This window comes from Drosophila innubila (genome assembly GCF_004354385.1).
Source record: "Drosophila innubila isolate TH190305 chromosome 3R unlocalized genomic scaffold, UK_Dinn_1.0 2_E_3R, whole genome shotgun sequence".
NCBI classification, from domain to species: domain Eukaryota; kingdom Metazoa; phylum Arthropoda; class Insecta; order Diptera; family Drosophilidae; genus Drosophila; species Drosophila innubila.
This window is the reverse complement of record NW_022995380.1, coordinates 20,963,837-20,982,287: the sequence shown is the minus strand read 5'-3', so window position 1 is coordinate 20,982,287 and position 18,451 is coordinate 20,963,837. Positions and strand designations below refer to the sequence as shown.

General features: G+C 36.0%; 1 protein-coding gene across 4 annotated transcripts in view; it reads left to right on the top strand.

The window, feature by feature from the left end:
* Positions 1-821: 821 nt before the first annotated feature.
* LOC117792083 (serine-rich adhesin for platelets) overlaps positions 822-18,451 on the top strand; it is a 53,068-nt gene continuing 35,438 nt past the window's right edge. The window contains exon 1 of one of the 4 annotated variants that reach the window (XM_034632042.1): positions 822-1,795. In XM_034632042.1, coding sequence (XP_034487933.1) covers positions 1,313-1,795 — 483 coding nt within the window. In that variant the 5' untranslated portion in view covers positions 822-1,312. Of the gene's footprint in view, positions 1,796-5,515; positions 6,248-18,451 lie in introns of those variants that run through there. The other 3 variants (XM_034632041.1, XM_034632044.1, XM_034632043.1) reach the window with 3 other exon arrangements.

The window sequence follows — 18,451 nt, the reverse complement described above, 5'->3', positions numbered from 1 at the left end:
CAAGATGACAAAAATTAATACATGTGGCAACCCTTAAACAGCAATAATTTAGTATATTAATTAATGATTTACTTACTTTGGTGTAAGAGCAACAAAACAGCGATCAGACGGAGAGGGAACGCGTGTCTATTTATATGTGTAAAAATTTAGCTATCGAAAGTCACCGTAAACTGTCAGCGAAAGCACAGTACAAAATTCCAACCAACAAAAACTGTTTAAACCGGCGGCGATGCAATTTGTATGTGTATGTCCGCTGCGTTTTCTGTCTGCGCGCACTAAGTGCTGTTAGCTAATTCTTTTTATAATCACACAACGTGTTGCTTGCTGCCGGAATGTTTTTACTGATGAATTTTGAAGGAGTTGTGAATTTAATGTTCAAACCAGCTACTCTGTTTTAAACTTTGACGTGTGAAGATAGCAGTTGCTGTAGCAATATAGTCAACCTGTTCACACAAGTGAGCAATATGAGTCAACTGACCGTGCAGTATTTACCCAACACTAATTTACTAATTTACCCATATCACAAAAAGTGACTAAATTAATAAGAGTGCTGCCAGACTTTCGTTGTGCAGACAAAGTGGCTATTTAAAATTCTGAAGACAATACAATACAAATTAAGATACATTTTAAGCAGTAGATTTTTAGTGTTGCATTAAATTTGATTAAGAATAAAAACAACTACTAATTTTTGTTTATCACATGTTTATTAATTGAACAGTTTGGTATTTTTTAGTACTTGTTTTGAATAGAGATGCCAGACTGTATTAAGATAATACCAGCTTCGTATATTTGAATCAACATTTCGCGAGTATTGAAGTGCAGCCACACTTAAACTGTCTGCAAATTTAAACAAAAAGGAAATTAGCAAGTAGAAATTTATATGATTTAGTCAATTCGGTTATGAAAACAACAAACGCAACGCGTCAGTTTTGCACGTTTCAAAGCGACAACACGTTTCGTATTCTATAAATTGCCGTGGCATCCCTCTTGTTCTACTTTTCAGTGTTGTTGTTGCTGCCGATTTGCAAGGCGACAAAAAGTGCTCGTGTGTGAGTATGTATATGAGTGCGTGTGTGTGTGAGTGTTTGTGTTAAAGATAATTTAGTTAGAGGTCATTTCTATGCGTAAGCATTTGCAACATGCGGCATCCAGTTGATGATAGCGGGACAGTCGTCTTGATATACACGCGCCACAACAACAACAACAACAAAGGACGCTTGCAGCTTGACGCCCACGTCCACGCCCACTGCAAAGCGCGCAGCAGCAGTAGCAGTCGCAACAAGGCAAGCTTAATTTTATAGTACGCGGAGTCATGCCAACAACAACAAAAACAGCAACCAAATCATCAGCAGAAGAAGAAGAAGAAGAAAATTGCGATACGCTAACAATAAAAACAACAACAACAAGAACAGCAATGCCCATAACAGGAGAAAAGCCGCAGTCTCAGTCGACGTCTCAGTCGGCAGCGTCGGGGCCGCAACCAGCATCTGATGCAGTGGAAAATGCATTAAAAATGCCAGCGCCAACGTCAGCGCCAACGGCGCGGCCAACGCCAACGCCCACGCTGCTGCCGCTGCTGGCCTCAGCCGCCGCCTGTAATAAACAGTTGCTGTTCTGCCGGCGTTTTAAGGACGCTTCGGCTGGCGCAATGGACGGCGCTGGATTTTTGCGTAATTTTAACTCATTGCCGCTGTTTGTCTATGCTACGTCGCCGTCGACGCACGCCAGCTCTGCCGATGGCGTCGGCGTCGCCAGGGAAGCTGCAGCCGCAGCTGCAACGGCATTCACTGAAAAGGTAAGCCGCTAAATTCTTGTACTCTCTGTGTCTCTCTCGTTGTCCTTGTCGCTCTCTTTGTTCTTGAATTGCGTAATTGATCATTTCCGTTGCATTCTTTTGTGCTTGTTGTGTTTTGGTGAGCGGGTGGAGAGGGCAAGAGAGAGAGGGGGGTCAATCATGCCGTATCTGCTTTTATAACTTATTATTATCTGTTTTTATGCTGGGTGTTCTGCATGGCTGACAAAGCTTTGGCGTCGCGTCTCTGCACTTGTCGAGACCCCCCTCTCCATCACTCACTCTGTCTCGCGGAAATTGCTGGACGTTGTTGTTCTTGTTGCTGTTGCTGATGTTGTTGTACGATATCTAACCGCTGCAACGGCAACAACAACTTGATCACTCAACTCGCTCCATTTTATGTTCAATTCGTGGCTTAAGCGGCCAACAAAATATGCGTTTTTAATGTTAATAATAAAATTGTTTTCGTTGTTGTATTTTTGTTTTCCTTCTACTCTTTTTTTTCATTGTGATCGCTCAAACGTGTCGAGCCGTCGTCATTAATGAACCCAACAGCAGTCAGCCTGAGCGTAACTGTGCTTTTGTCTCGTGTGTATGTCTGTGTGTGAGTGGGGGAGGCGAATGTGCAAAGAGGGGAGAGAGCGTGCAATATGGTATGCGTGCATGTGAGTGTGTGCTGGTTACAGGTGCAGCCATTGACTGAGGACCATATTCTCCTATTGTTGTTGTTGTTGCTGCTTACTGCGCACAGTGGACGAAATGCCCAATTTAGCATGGATTAATTAATAACTTAAGTAATTAAGTAAATTATTGTAAGTTTTTTTTTTTGCCTAGAGAAGAAGAATAGTAGATAATTTTTTTATATTAGTCTTTTACTCTTTTTAAACAAAAATTTTATTATTTTGAAATGAATTATTTGGAAAATATAAAACATAACCGTAAAAATTATACTGAATCTGGTGTTTTCAGAAATTTTGACAGCTAGGCAGATCAAATATATATATTTTTAACACATTTGAACTTTTATTTCAAAAGCTTAGTTCAATTAGATTCCAACAACAAAAAAATATATAAATATAGATAAAGAAGTGCAAAATCGTATTAGCTATCGATATGATATTCCAAAATTTAAAATATGAATAAAATCGTGTCAGTTTGGCCAGCTCGTCCATTGTGCTGCGGTTCTCTCTCACTCTCTCTCTCCCTCTCTATATCTCTCTCGCGGTCTTTCTGCTTGTGCAACGCTTCACTTATGCTATGCTTGTTGTTGTTGTTGACGTTGCTGCTGCAGCTCAGTGACTTGTGACGTGCGCGCGCTGCTGCTCATAAGCTTCATTAACAGAATCTCAGACCAGAAGCCGCAAAGGCTTTTGCCAATCGACGCCATTTTGTGTGTGCTCCACCTCACTCTCTCTCACTCTTCAACTCTTGAGCGTCTTCTTGCATTCAATTAACCGCAAATTTTGGAGCTTTTTGTTAACGCACAATGGTTTTTATTTTTTGACACTTTCTACGTACATATTCAGCGCCCTAATTGAACTGTGTCGTGGGCGTTCAATTTCCGCTCAAATCTCTATCACTCGTAGTGCAATTACCCAGATGTGCATCCCTCTTCCACCCTCTCCTTCTCTCTCGCTTTTTCCTTGTGGGCATTGTTTACATTTCAAATTTAAATCAATTTTGTTTGTGATTGCGGTTTAAGTGGCAGTTTACAAGCATTTGCTGTCACCCAACCCTTGTCTTGTTTATGCTTATTGCAACCATCTGTGTGTATGTGTATCTGTGTGTGTACTTGTATCTTTATCTTTTTCTGTTGGAAAGTCTCAAATATTCAAAGCGCACTTCCAATGTATATGAATGTTTTTCTTTTTTCTTCCTCTTCATTTTAATTTTATTGCCCATATTCTGAGATATCTTCGCTTGCGCGACAATTGCCTCTGACACTTTCCATCTTCAGTTTGTACATATGTTATTTATATTACTTGATATTGTATCGGCTCTTCTCCTCCCTTGGGGAGGTCCACGCCCATTCTCATTCCCACGCCTGTTAAATCTTATTCTCTGTTTACATGTTGACGATCAAGATTTCTGTGTTTTTTTCATTTGTTGTGCATTGATATCTCAAATTTAGAGATACAAATATATTTTATAACTGTCGTATTGAATTTCATGACTGATGCAATAATTAATAAGTCACTGTAGTTGTATAGTTAGGAAAATATCTATAAATATATACAAAAAAATTTGTCTTTTGGGTATAAAAAGCTCTCAAATTATGTAAAAGATTTTCACTTCGTTTAAAGGTTACAAAAAGATTGGTGTTTCCTTTTTATATATAGCTTCTGTTATTTTCCTTCTTAATAAAGTTTTTTCTGTTAGTCAAGCACTTTTGATCGTAGTCCTCCTCCTGTATTTTTTCAGTTAAAGTTTGCATTTAGCAGGAAGAGTCCAAATTTACTTTACCTTACTTTCTGTGTTGTCAGATAAGAGAACATGTAAAAAACAGTCAACTGTTTGAAAATATTTTATCTATTTCCTCTTTTTTTCGCTTTATTTTAGTTGATAATTAAAACTTATGGAAATAGTAAGCATTAAAAGTATTTTAATGATTTGACTGAGTGATTCGCTTATCAAATTCCCATAAATATCAAACAAAATGCGTGTCTTTAAATGCCAGAAGTGACTTCTTTCCCTACTACCCCAATTCCCCTCAACCCCCTCTCGGGACAGGTCATTGATTAAACGTTCTAGAGCTTTGCGTTGACAGCGTCATGGCAACATTGTTTGTTATTTGTTGTTTTTTGTGTTGTGGCGCCCTTGTCATATAGTGTTTTCTCTCTCATTCCCTCTCTCTCTCTCTCTCTCTCTCTGCCTCTGTATCTCCCCTTTCTTTAGGTGCTGTAATTACGCAGCGAGATAAGCTGCAAGTGGACAGTAGGTCACTTCTGAGTGTCTCTTTAGTCGCTTTTGTCTAGACACGGCGTCACTTGCCTCATTTGCTGCACTTGTTGTCGCTGCTTTTGGAGTTGCAGCAGCGCCATAATAACAAAAATCTAATGACTTACTTGGTCAGTTTGTTTTGTTTTACATTCTCTCTCTCTCTTTATCTATCTTTTTTTCTTTGGTTAGTGCATTACCCTTTGCCATACTTTGTGGCGTCGGCAACTTCAGTGCATTTGTAAAGCATTTAATTACCTGTAAATTGATTAGCTTATGTTCCAATAATTGTTTTTGTTTTTTGAGCATTTGTTTACCTTCACATTGCTTGAAAAGCTGCATAAACAAATAACAATAAACAAGCAATTGAAGCATAAGAAGCACTTTTTTAAATGCTACCAAAAGATACAAATGTATCTAATGCAGCAGTCTTTTCTGTTGTTGTTTTCAAATGTTAATGTTATTGTCGCTCTTTATTTTGCTCGTTATATGCTCTCTGCATTCAGCTCATTGCACTCAATTCTACGCTCAATTTGAAGTTGCTGAGTGCGCTCTCTCTCTCACTCTCGCCTGGTTATTCGTATAGTCTCACTCACTGTGAGTCATGCTAACTGTTAGCATATGCTAGCACTAGTTTCACTTAATTCTACACACGCTCTCTCTCTCGCGATCTCTCTCACTGTCTGTTAACATGAGCACAACTGTTAGTTAAAAGAGATTTTGAGCTGAATTTGTCTGTAGAGACGTGGAAAAAAATGGAAAAAAATTAACAGCTGTTGTTGTTTGTATTGTATATTGTAAAATTTGCCGTTGAAGCGTGCGGTCGGCTTCATTGCGAACGCGCTTCGTTAAGTTGATTGCACTGAAAGTATCTGACAGATACTCGCGTCTTGTATTGGGTGCTGTTGTTTCTGTGCTGTGTTGTGCTTTTAAACAGTTGTTTCGTTTATTTTTTTTGTGGATATTTTTCAACAAGTTGGCAACTTTGCCACTGAATCATCATCGTTGTCGTTGTTGAAATTGAAGTCGCGCTCCGATCGTGTTCTACATTTTCGTCTGAGAAATAAAATACACTTTTTATTGAGACACACGCACACACATATGTGTGCAAACACACACCCACACACGCGGATCGTAAATCTTTATCGTGTGCTGCATCTTCCTCTTCCTTAAAACCAAAGTCTGTTTAGTTCCAATATCTTATTGTGCATATTACGAAATGCTTCCCGTAAACCGGTCAATAAAATATATAAATATCTATAGAAAAAAGTGAAATTTTGTGAATTTGTTATGCAAATCTAATGCGAAATATTTGCAAGTGTGACCATATCTGAGATACAAATTGTAGATACAAAGATACAACACAACATAGAGAAATTACAAATAACTAAACCAACAAATTAACATCAAAGCAGCGCTGCTTTCATTTGGATTAATTGAATTTTTTCGGGGTACCCTCTTACCCCCTACAGGCTACAAACTAAGACCCGTTTGTAAATGAAATCAACTAGATAAATGGTGCGTATCTTGAAACTAAACTAAACCAAGCACAGCTTGTATCTAAAGCGATAATAAATTGAAATATTTTCACGTAAATTGCGACGGAAGTCTGAAACGATTTCATGATAAATGTGAAATGGGAAATCAGAATTAATCTGAATAATGCTATAATGGGATAATAGAGCAGACAGCGATTGTAGGTGTGATAGATTGATGGGTGGGTAGATTGACTATATACATTTTGTATCTTTAAGATAGTTTCTTAAATGGGAAATGGAAATTTCATTTATGTGGAAGATAGATGTGTAGCTATAACGATAGTTAAATTTTGTCTCTTTAAGATAAATATATAGATATTTGGGCGGATCGTTTTTTTTTTATCTTCAAGATTTATAATGGAACATTTATCAAAAATATTTAAAGTGATCAATACTTACACTTCAGAACGGTTACATAATAAAAAAAATGTACAATTTGTATCTTCAAGATACCTTTATAATTTTTTTAAGTTAGCTTCAGCTTAGACAGCTCTTGTACTCCAGACAAAATGCGACTTAGTCAATAACATAGAAATAACACACTTAAACAAATGATACATTTTGTACCTTTAAGATATTTTAATTATTTCTTATTTTAGTCATAGTTCATCCACCTTTTGTTGTAACCCTCTGATGCATTTTAATTAATTAAATATTTAAATAACAACGTTGTCATGCAAACATTTAAATGACCAAGGCAACATCTTCTCTCTCTCTCTCTCTCTCTTTGTCGCTCTATCTCCCTCGCGATTTGTCTGACATTGTTTATCTTGTTAATTAAGCAGCAAACTAACTACTGTTTAATTTTTAATTGTTACTACACTGTAATTTGTAGCTTCTCCTTCAGCTCTCTTTCTTTTCGTTTTTTTTTATCCCCCTCTGCATTTTGCTTGGTCATTTTGAAAAAGAGCTCGGCTATTATCTATCGTCCCACAACATTCATTCTACTCTCCGTGGCTTTTTTCTCTTCTTTGTGTCACATTCATTCTCCATTGGGATTGATTATGCACGCTCTTAACTCGCTGCATGTCATTTCCATGCGGGTCTCGAGTTTCGAAAGCGAACAACAGAAATACATACTCCCTTGCTTCCCTCCCTCTCTCGTGCTTCTCTCTACGCTACATGGCAATTAATGTATAAATACGAATACGAGTACGAGTGCGAGTTTGAGTTTGAGTATCTTTTGAGTACTCACACTCTCCTTCTCTCTATCTAAAGTGTGCACATTGTTGGCATATTTAACAACAACAAAATTATTTATTTATTTTTTATGCCCTTTTTGTGTTGTTTTCTTTGTTTGACTTTTGCACTGCTCCGTTGGCACTTTTAATTGTTGCTGTCTTTTTCTCTCTTTTCATTGTTTAATAATTCGGCAATTTTTTTATTTTTTTTTAATTTTTCTGGCACAATTCAACTGCCGTTAAGTTGCTGGTCAGTTGCAAAAGTTCTCTCCACTAATTTTATTGGCTAATTAAACACTCCCCGTTTTTCCATTTTTCCATTTTCTATTTCTGTTTTGAAGTTTTCATTCAACTTTTGTTTTCTGCATTTTGCTAATTGCTCCAAATGTCTGAAAGCAAAAATTGAGAGCAAAACTAATTGAAAATTGTTGTACCTACGAGATACGTTCGCTTGATAGATAGGAAGGGGCGGAAAGTAGGCGTGGCTATGCACAAGGTTTATTTGAAAATGGTAAATGGTAAGATACAAGTTGTTGTATCTCAACTTCTTTGTTTCGACTGAAATCATTTGCTTTAAGTTTATTCAGTTTATGATTCATGGGAAATTATTGATTATTTATGCAGTTATATTTAAAGTTTTGTTTTCTGCCTGTGTATTTCCCAATAATTTGCATTTGTTTATCTTGTATGGTCTTTCATGTGTAATGTAATTTCAGTGCATGTACCGACTTTTCATTTGATTTCATTGATCAGCTGTTTATTTATTTACTTTTTTTTTTATATTATTCCTCTTTGCTTTTGTTTTTTCTTATGCGCTTTGCTCTGATTCATGCGATTTATGAAAATCGAAAAATAATACTAATTATTATTCATATTAAACTAATCTGCATGCAAGCTGTTGCCCGAATACGAGTGCAAAAATGTATCTATAGCTTGGTAAATGTATCTGTATCTCTGCCTGAGTGTATTACTCTTTCAGGTCGTCTACAGTGAGTTTTAACCTTGACGGTAAACACGTTGATTGGCGTTGGAGTGGTCACATACTCAATTTACACTTGACAACACAAGACAAGTGTTTATATACACTGCATAGAGAAAAACTAATTACAGTTCTGCTTAATTGCTAACTATTCTTTACAATATCAAATGACAGGATTTCATATGATAGGATGAAAAGTTTAGCAAAAAGTTTACGAATATCATGTAAAAGGAAATATAAAAAAAAGCTTTTAGTAGATTTGTATAATTTTGAAGACTGCAACAAATGTCTCAAAATAGACAGCTTGTTGTCTAGTGTTGTTATTGTTCAGCTTATTGTTGTTATCTTGAGTTAAACTTGCGAAATTTCACACATTTTCAATGCGTCCGTCCGCCCACAAACCTCGCCCCTCGCTCCTCCCCTTTAGCGTCTATTCCTCCTCAACTGTGAACTGGAACAGTTGGCAAATATAATGCACATTATTTTATATGATTGCCTTAATTTATTTTTATTTGCAATTCTATATTATTTATTTTTTTTATGGCTTGTATTATATTATTATTATAATTTTCAATTGTCATGTGCTTTGGGTTCGTTTTATCACTTATATTTTTGTTTGTTTATTTTTTTTGTGGGTTGTTGCTTTTTATTGTAGTTTTCGGCATTGTTGCCACGTTGTTGTTCTACTTTCTATGGCGAGTGGCGGTCGCGTGGGTAGTTCAAAGAGTTCGCATCGTAAATCACCATAATTTTGTAACAATTTCATTTAGAGCATAATTGCTATAAATCAGCAAAATTGCAATTGACTCAAAAATCATAATCAAAACACGCGCACGAGTCGCCAGTTGCCAAATGGCCAAAAGGGGGAAGTGGTTAGAGAAGGAAAGGGGGTGGGGGGATAGTGATCCAAGTCGGAGCATAAATTGCGCTATAAAGCGCACAATTAAAGTTGCAGTCAGTCAACAACAGCAACTCAGCAAATTGGCAACACTTTCCAATTGAAACGACAAGTAAAAGTGATCTAGTTCACAGTGATCGATTGTAAGTTACCCTGTACTCGGACACTGCTTAAAGAAAGTAATTTTAATAGCAGGGATCTTAACTGTTATAGGTTGTCAATTTTACATTTTTATATTGCTCAGAAAATAATATTTTTCTTTTTAAGTATTTTTAAAATTGCAATAACTTTTTTAACTTTTATCTATCTCTCTTTAAGTTGATTTATAGTGACTTTATTCGATATATTTTATGCATTTTCCCCACTTTTTATACTCCTCCCTGTCGTTTTGATGTCTACAGGGTATACAGAAACGAGTTGAAGTTGCCGTGTCTATGCTATTTCGATTGTAATCGCGATCATTTGATGATTTTGCAATTTTCGACAGCAAATTTGGGTTAGATGAGCGAGTTATCAATGCCTGTACCTCCCCTTTCTGTTTTCTCCCCTTCTTTCGTAATTTCTTTGCATTTAATCAGACAGCTTAATTCGCTGCAACTGCTGATCTCGTTGCCTGCGGCGAATTTGTCAAATGTGTTTATTGGAATTGGCGAGTTATCAATGACTGCGTCTCTACATCACTCTATCCCTCTTCCTCTGTCACTCCCTGTCTCACTCACTTGGCTTTGCATTGCTGAATTCGCTGCTCTCGCTGCCTGCGGCGAATTTGTTTAATATGTTTGGTGCTCTGCTTGTGCGGAATGCGGAAATATTGTTTGTTGTTTGTTTGTCTATCTCTCTTTGTTGTTGTCGCTTCTGCTATCTTTTATGATTGTTGTTGTTGTTGCTGCTGCTGCTGCTACGTGCGCAATTTTTGCTTTTCTTCTCGATTTTGCTTTTTGCTGCTGTTGCCGTCTTTATTTTGTATCGTTTTGTTTCGTTTTCAACAGCTCATAGATACGTCGGCATTTTCTATGGTGCATGACATTAAAGTTTTAAATTTAACTGCAAAAAAAACTGCAAGTCGAAAAGTCGCTGCCAGTCTCCCCATCTGCCATCTCCCTCTTTCTCTTCCCCTCCCCCTCTTTGGCATTCTCCTCAATAGCACTTAACCCTTGTGCGCACAATTGAACTTTACCAAGTGCGTTGAATTGTTTACAAAAGTCGCGCCCTACTTTCCAACAGTTGAAAATGTACTCACATTGAGATTCAGCACTCGTTACGATGAACTGAGCACAGGAAGTTGATTTTAGCATATTGTTTTTATTGTTTGCATTTAAATATAATTATTGGAATATTTAAATAATAAATAATGAATTTGAATCTGCAGCTAGCTCAATTCATTGTGTGCTTACTGTTGCCAGGTGCTGCATTTTCATCATCTGCTCAGTTCGCCACCCACTTGAGTGTGAAAAAATGAGCATACGCCGCGTGGTACCGGAAAAAGGTGAATTGCATTTGCCTCAAAGCGAAGTTGCAACTTGCGAGGTTTTGTCGATCGCGTGCCGTCGTCTCCAGCAACAACAACAACAACATATGACACAACAACATCAACTGTCACGGTCTCTATACACTTTCAACTCAAAAAAAATACATTGATTTTGCCAATAAGTTGGTTGCATTTACAAAAGAATCTTTTATTTTTAAGTAAATTGTTTACAAATTCATTCACAACAATTATGTAGATATTTTATAAAACATTTAATATTTTTGTGAGAAAGAGTACTTTTTTTTGGTATACAAATATTAATTTTATTTTAATTTAATCATCAATCAATTTTAATCGGTATATCATGCAAAGTCCGATTTTTTTTCTGAGAATTATAAAACCAAAGACCAAAACTTAATGCAATTTAAGAAATCAAGTAGAAACGTGTTCTTGAGTTTGCATCAATTAAAAAATAAAACAAATATTAGAAAATACCTAAACTTTAAAATTTCTGAGGTCGGTTGATTCTTTTGGTTTTCAAAATTATCTAATTACAACTTTTCTAGTTTTGTGTTCCTAATTTTCTTTCCAATTTTGTTATTTCTAGTAATATTTGTGAAACTTCTGGTAGGGTAAATAAGTATTCCACCTATTATTAAATATTTATATCAATTTTCTTCGTTTTTGCGCTTCGTGCAATTGTCAAAAGTGTGACAGAGATTTCATTGACGAATTGCACAGTGACATGATTCCACATTGAGACAGCAACTTCACATGGATGACCCACTTACAAAATGGCTCTGTGGTTCTGTTGTGGTTCATCAACAATCTGTTGGTTGTGCCCTTTAAGCTGCAGTTGAATTCAGTCTGCAGTCAGCTTCCAGTTCTCTTTTTTCTTTATACTCATTTCATGTAGTTTGTTTTGTAGATTGGGCACGATTTAGCTTTAAACTTGAAAATTTGTAGCTACATCGTTCTACATGTTTTTCCCCGCAACCTGCTGAGCTACGTGGGAAGACAGACGGACAACATATGAGGCTAAAAGCTATCACAAGTCAGTGGTTTGAGCCTGGCCAGGAAATGTTTAAAGCCTTGAGTGTGAGGCAAGAAGAAGTTGTGTGTTTGCTTCTTTGATTGATTGTTCGACTTTAATTTAGCACTTAAAGTTAAGGAAGCAGCGTTTAAAGTTTTGTAAAAGTATCTACATGATAAAATTATGCTTATGTATGTCGATTGCTTGTATCTTTGTATCTATCGCTACTATCTACATATAGCCCTGTGTTGGCCAACAGCTAAAAGCAAAACAAGGCAAGACAGAAAACAGAAAAGAAAACCACCTTGCGCACAGCACAGTTAGTCATTCATGGCACACACACACACACACACACACACTCATTGAGTTTCAGATACTCGCACTTACAGATACATGCTCAGAAAATACGGATATCTGGCCGGGCACAGCACAACAGTTAACCAACACAACTGCCAATTGTTAACCCAAATGTGCTGCCAACTGAGTTACGAGCCAGAAAGGCAATGAGGCGGGGAGGGATGCGAGGGGAGTTCCAGTGATTGGCGCGCCTGCTCAGCGCGTTGCCAACTGATTTGTTGCGCATTGATTGAAGGGTAAATTACAGGTTGCCACATGCGATTCGATGCGATTTTGAAGCCGCTGGCTTTTCTCTTGTATCTGCTAGATATACAGATACAGTTGCTATTTTATTTAAATTTATTTATTCATTTAATTTTTATAGAATTTTGTATGCTTCAACTAATTTAATTTTATATTTATTTTTTTTTGCAATGGCTTGCAAATTGCGTCACCTGCTGCCAGCAATTTGGCTAGGTTTTAGCCAAGTTTTTGTAGCCATATTTGGGCGTTCCCCTCATCAACTAAATCGATATGTGTGTATGCGTGTGTATCTGTGTCATGTGCCTGGTAATAACTGCATATTTATTTCGATTTCAATGCTGTGTCACCATTCAAATTGGGCTGTCACGTAATTAAAGTCACATAAGCATATGAAATTGCTATTATATTTTCGTTTATTTTCATATACGCATTGGCATTTCAAACACTCTCAAAATAGAAATAGTATTAACGTCAAACAGATACCGGCAACTGTAACTGAAGCGTCAACTATGACGCACTTCATTTCTGGCTGTCCAAAATTGAACTGGTTTACACTGAGCTCATTTCAAATAATCATTTACTTCTTTTTTTGATTTTAACGATCTTCTGATGATGTTTTAAGTGGAACTCATTTACTCGCACATTTCCTTTGACACATTTAATGAATCAACTTTTATATGTAGCTCCATTTAAATGGAGTTTTATGCTAATCCCACAATTAAATAAATAATTTGTTATATATTAAGTTGAAATCGCATAGAGATGAGTGTCAAACAATAATACTCATTAATCTCTTTTTTTTTTTTAATATGTACTTCTTTATAAATGAGGTATTCGTTACTCTACAATTTTTTAACGTCTAATCGTTACAAGTCAATTAAATTTACGAAATGATTGAGACGGTCATTTTTTTTAAATTTATTACTTGGCTTTTGCTATTCGTCAATTCGCCACTTAATGCTATAAAATTGTTTTCACACTTTATTTAATCTTTTATTCGTTCTTCATCGTTACTTTTAAAGTGTTGGGAACGATTAACACACTCTTTACTCTTCAAAAATTACTTTTTAATCGTTACTCATAAATTCGCTACTATATATTGGGAAATTATTGAGATATTCATTATTCATTAGTCTTCAACTTAATGTGTATTAATCGTTACTCGTTAAATCGCTACTTCTCCTTCAATTAAAGATCAGGATTGGCATGCTAATATATGTATAAAACGCATTAAAATAGCATGAGGAATGGAGTATTTGGCCTTTCCCAGGCTACATTTTTATGTAAGGACCCCGGGGGTATTACGTCTACTGAACCAGCATAGTTGAAAGTAGTTAAAAGCAGACAGCCTGCTGATTCACCTCTTTATGACTACTAAGCCATTGTGGCAATAACAAATTCTGCTAACATTTCCTTTTAATTAATAAGTATCTCATTCGTGTTCTCGTTTGTATTGCTTTCAAAGCCTTTGGCGGTCGGTGCCAATAAAAGCAAAAAAAAGGTTAAAGTAAAAAGACTTTATGGCACTCGGTGTGGTTCATCATAAAATACTAAAATACGAGTACAACGAAAAGCAAAGACAACGATGCGGATATGATGACCTCATTTGGAATAAAGTAGAGGCCGGGCCAAAACACAAAAACCAACAACTAATTGGGGAGCCAAGTTAAGACAGACTTTATCTAAGTTCGCACTGTTCTAAGAGTCTAAGAGCTCCCCTCTGATTACATATAATACGCTCGTTAACAAAATTAAACCACAAAGCAAACCAAAAAATCTACAACAGCAGCTTGTGTTGTCATTTTGGCCAACACGTTTACCATTATTACCAATTGGCTGAGTATGTTTTGTTTTGCAAAGTTTTTTTTTTGTTGTTATTTGTATTTTTAAATAATTGTTGCAATCAAATATAATTACAAATGCATTGAAGTTGTCCATTTGTGTTATGTTTCCTTTTTGCATAGCAATTACATAAGCACAACACATACAAAACTACAAAAAAAGCTCAATTATTGCAACTTGCAACGTGCAACAACCAGAAGAAAATCTTCATGTCGCTCGATGCGGTAACATGCCTCAATTTCGGTTGCCGAACATTATTATTATTACGAGTATATTTCGCATTTACCTACAAAATTCGCCTATTTTTTTGTATGCTCTTGTTGCTTTTGTTGTTATTGGCTTTGTTGTCAGTTGAAACGGCAGCCGGCCACAACAATTGATCATTTTCAGCCGGCCAGAAAAATGAAAAGCTTCCAATATTTTTATGAAAACATGCGCTGCAATATGCAGTAAAAATATTGTTGTTATTTGAATACTCTTCAAAGAGACTTTGAGAGTTCGAGGGCTTAGCACTTTTTAGAGTGGGCGAATTAAGCATACTTGAAATACAATCTACAACTTAAAACTACCAAAATTTTAAATTTAACATTTTAAATATGCGACAAAACAAAAAAAAGGTAGATTCAATTCTATTTTAATACAAAAATTTTTGAAACTCATGGTTCTTTCCATAACTTAGAGATAATCTTCGTCTTTTAATTTTTTTTGTACTTCTAATCTAATTATTTTTCTTAGGGCCTTTCCCAGTTTAACTTAAGATAATGTTTCCTTAAACGTGGCTGAGAAAATTAAATATTTTTAGAATGATTTTAATATTGTCAATCCTATGCTTGATAACGTGATCCTATTGTAAATAACGTTATCCTATTGTAGATAACGTTATCGAAGGGATTCCCACCTAACGATAACATTTTTTCATGCTGATTATATCAGACTGTCAGGAACTGAGATAATAGTAAATTTATGATTGATATTTCTTATATTTGTTGTTATTTTATTTATTAATATTTAAAGTTTATTTTATTTTTATAATTTAGTTTTTATTTACGTATTATTTTATATAACTTTTATCTATAAATTTTATTTTTTAATTTTTTTACAATAAATTTTATTTTAAAATTATTTCTATCATTATTATTAATTTTTAATTAGAAGAATTTTCCTGCTATTTCTCTCTTTGGTATACTTTTGAATGCACAAAAAAAATCATTTAAAGGCAATCAGCATTACAAACTAAAGCTAACCTTTGTTGGTAAGGGCATGAGATACAAACAACAACAACACTTCCAACCTCCAACTGCAATCGGGCCAATTGTGAACTGTGCTAGATGCAGTGCAACAGGGCAGAAGTGCAGACGGTTCTCCCCGTTGACTTCACCACTTGATTGTCTGGCCCCGTTGAGTCGCAGTCGCATTTGAAGTTGAGGCTGATGTTGCAGTTGCAGTTGCAATGTTGCAGACTTGCTGACTGGGTGACTGCTTAAAAGCCCATCATCAATGGACGCAGCGGTGTCTCGGCTAACTGTAATGCCGTCAGCGTTTGTTGGCCGACTGTCGACTGTTTTCCAGTTGCCTGTTGACTGTTTGACGACGCCATTATGAAATTGCACAGTGGTAGGTGGAAGATAAAAGAAAAAAAAAAAACAGATGCAAAGTTTGTTTTTGCTTGTCTTGGACGACTTTTCACCTGCCATGCAAATAGGAGTCAACCCACACCCGCACCTTTTGCCCCCAAAAGAAAAACCCACTGACAGCGACTGCAAACTGTCTGTCTGTCCATTTGTCTGGTTGCCCAGCTGTTGCCACTAGTGTTGAATGTTTGCACTTTCCTATATATATATATATATATACCTGCGATTTATACTCGTACAACATTCAAGTTGAACCGCTGTTTGCTCGATTTCAGTTTCCAATTTTAATTTGTTTTTCAATTTGATTTCAGTGTGCGCAATTATTGTGAAATTAAGATGTTTTATTCTGTTGTTGTTGCGTTTTTTGTATTGTTTGTTTATTCTCCTTTTGCTTTTACCTTTTGAAATTGTAATCGGCAAGATAAAGATTCGAGTATCTGTGGACACATGCGATTAACTTTCTACCATTGTTGTTGTTTTAGTTAGTCGATTCAATTTTTATATTCTCTGTGTGTGAATTATTATTTGGCATGATAAGATATTAAAACTCTGTGCGCTAATTATGGTTAGAAATTTTCAACTTTTTAGCTGACACAAAAATGAAAAAAAAAGAAGAAAAAATAGGAAAAAATAGAAAGAAGCAGAGCACAGCACAGCACATGAAGCTGTCACTTTTTCCACAAAAAAAAATCTGTAACAAATGCAACACAGCTGCTGCGGCGGTTGTAGAACAAACTTTCACCCGAAAAAGCGACAACAACAATCACACCGCAACGGGCCACATGTTGCAACTGTTTTATGGCTTGAAATTCACACTCTTAATTGCCAAGCTGAGACCTAAGCTGCAGCTGGCTGAGCGTGCGTGTATCTGATAGATACAAGTACTTGCAACACACACACACACACAAGTATTTCTGCTGTTTATCGGATGGGCTGAAGCCACTGAGCCGGCAATTTGATGCGTCTTTACGCATCTCTAGACATACGAGCAGAAGTAATCGTTATAAGAACGATTATTTTCCGAGCTGGCAAAACAACAATGAAAGAGAAAATTAATAGCTAGCTTGCTGGCTGCAATTGGGGCCTGCAGGTTAATTAAGCACATTAGCAGCCAATTTAATACCCCTTGGGAAATATTATGGATGTCAATTGGGGCATGATTTATGCCACAATTTGATAGAAATACCAATTGCAGCTGAAGTGCATTAATGTTGTGATGGATACTCCTATTATTGCTCCTATCATTGCGAGAGAAATTCCACATGCAACACACGTACTCAACGCATGTACGCTAAAGATTGCAGACAGCTTCGAATCGAAAAAAGCTATATAAGCAAGCTCATTATAAGCATTAGTTAATCATACTTGCGCTTAGACTGAACCTAAATGCAGCTATCGTAATAACTTTAATTTGTAATTTTAAAAACAAAGAATTAATTATTAATTATTTATTATTTATTATATGAATACCATATTTTAAAATAATATTAAAAATTTTATTTAGAAATTGAATACTTTTATTTTATAAGTATTTTTTAACTGAAAATAAATATTGACTACAAATATTGTCCCTTTACAATAAACTAGCAATTGATTTGCACTCAATTTATTTTAAAAATCTACCTAATTAATTGCTTGTATTAGACTTATTTTAAATCTTGATCATCATATCTTTTTAGCGGTTTTTAAATCATACACAGTTGAAAGTGTTGGAAGTGCGTTCGTTCATGAGTGAGTTTTAGGTTTTGCGGTCATTGCAATTGGAGCTGCAACAATAACAATAATAATAATAAATAAGTAACTACAACACCCACTTGCGGTTGTCATCCACATTCGAGATACACACACACACACACACTCTCACACACGTACTAACAGATACAACAGATAATTTTCTAGCGCTTTACGCTTTAGTTGGAAAAGCGCTCGTGAGTGTAAATTGTGTTAAGTTCTTTTGGCTTTCTCAACGACGACGCTGTTGGATTTTTCCCTGCTGGCTTTCTACTTTTCCCGGCTGCCTTAGTTCTGACTAATGACGTTTTGGCCCCAGACTCTCAGAGTGGCTGACTGACAGTCTCTCTGTTAGTCTTTTTGTCCGACTGTCTGCCGGGATTGCCATTTTGTTTGTAGGAGGAAGTCGCCCATTGCTTTGCAGCTTATTTCAGTTGTTCAGCTTGTTGTTTGTCCGGCTGCGTTTCTCTTACAAATTCTGGAACGTCATAGCATTTTTTTTTCAACCTCTTCTTTTCTTAAAACTACACTCACACTCTAATGATAATTAGCGGCATTATTTTCCCATTATTCTTTTGAAAGTTTTTCACATCACAACAATAATCCGCTTGGCCGGCCAGCATTTCAGTTAGTGCAATTAAAGCGTCATTTAAATGGGCGTGGGAGACAAGCCCACCCAATTTACAATATTTCATCAACAAATACGTATACGTAATCTACATGCATGCATAAAATTCCTTATCCTGACTGTTGACTCGTGACTGGCAATAAACATTTGTATGTAGTTTATATCAACTCAAAAACTCAGGTGTTTTGTCTGA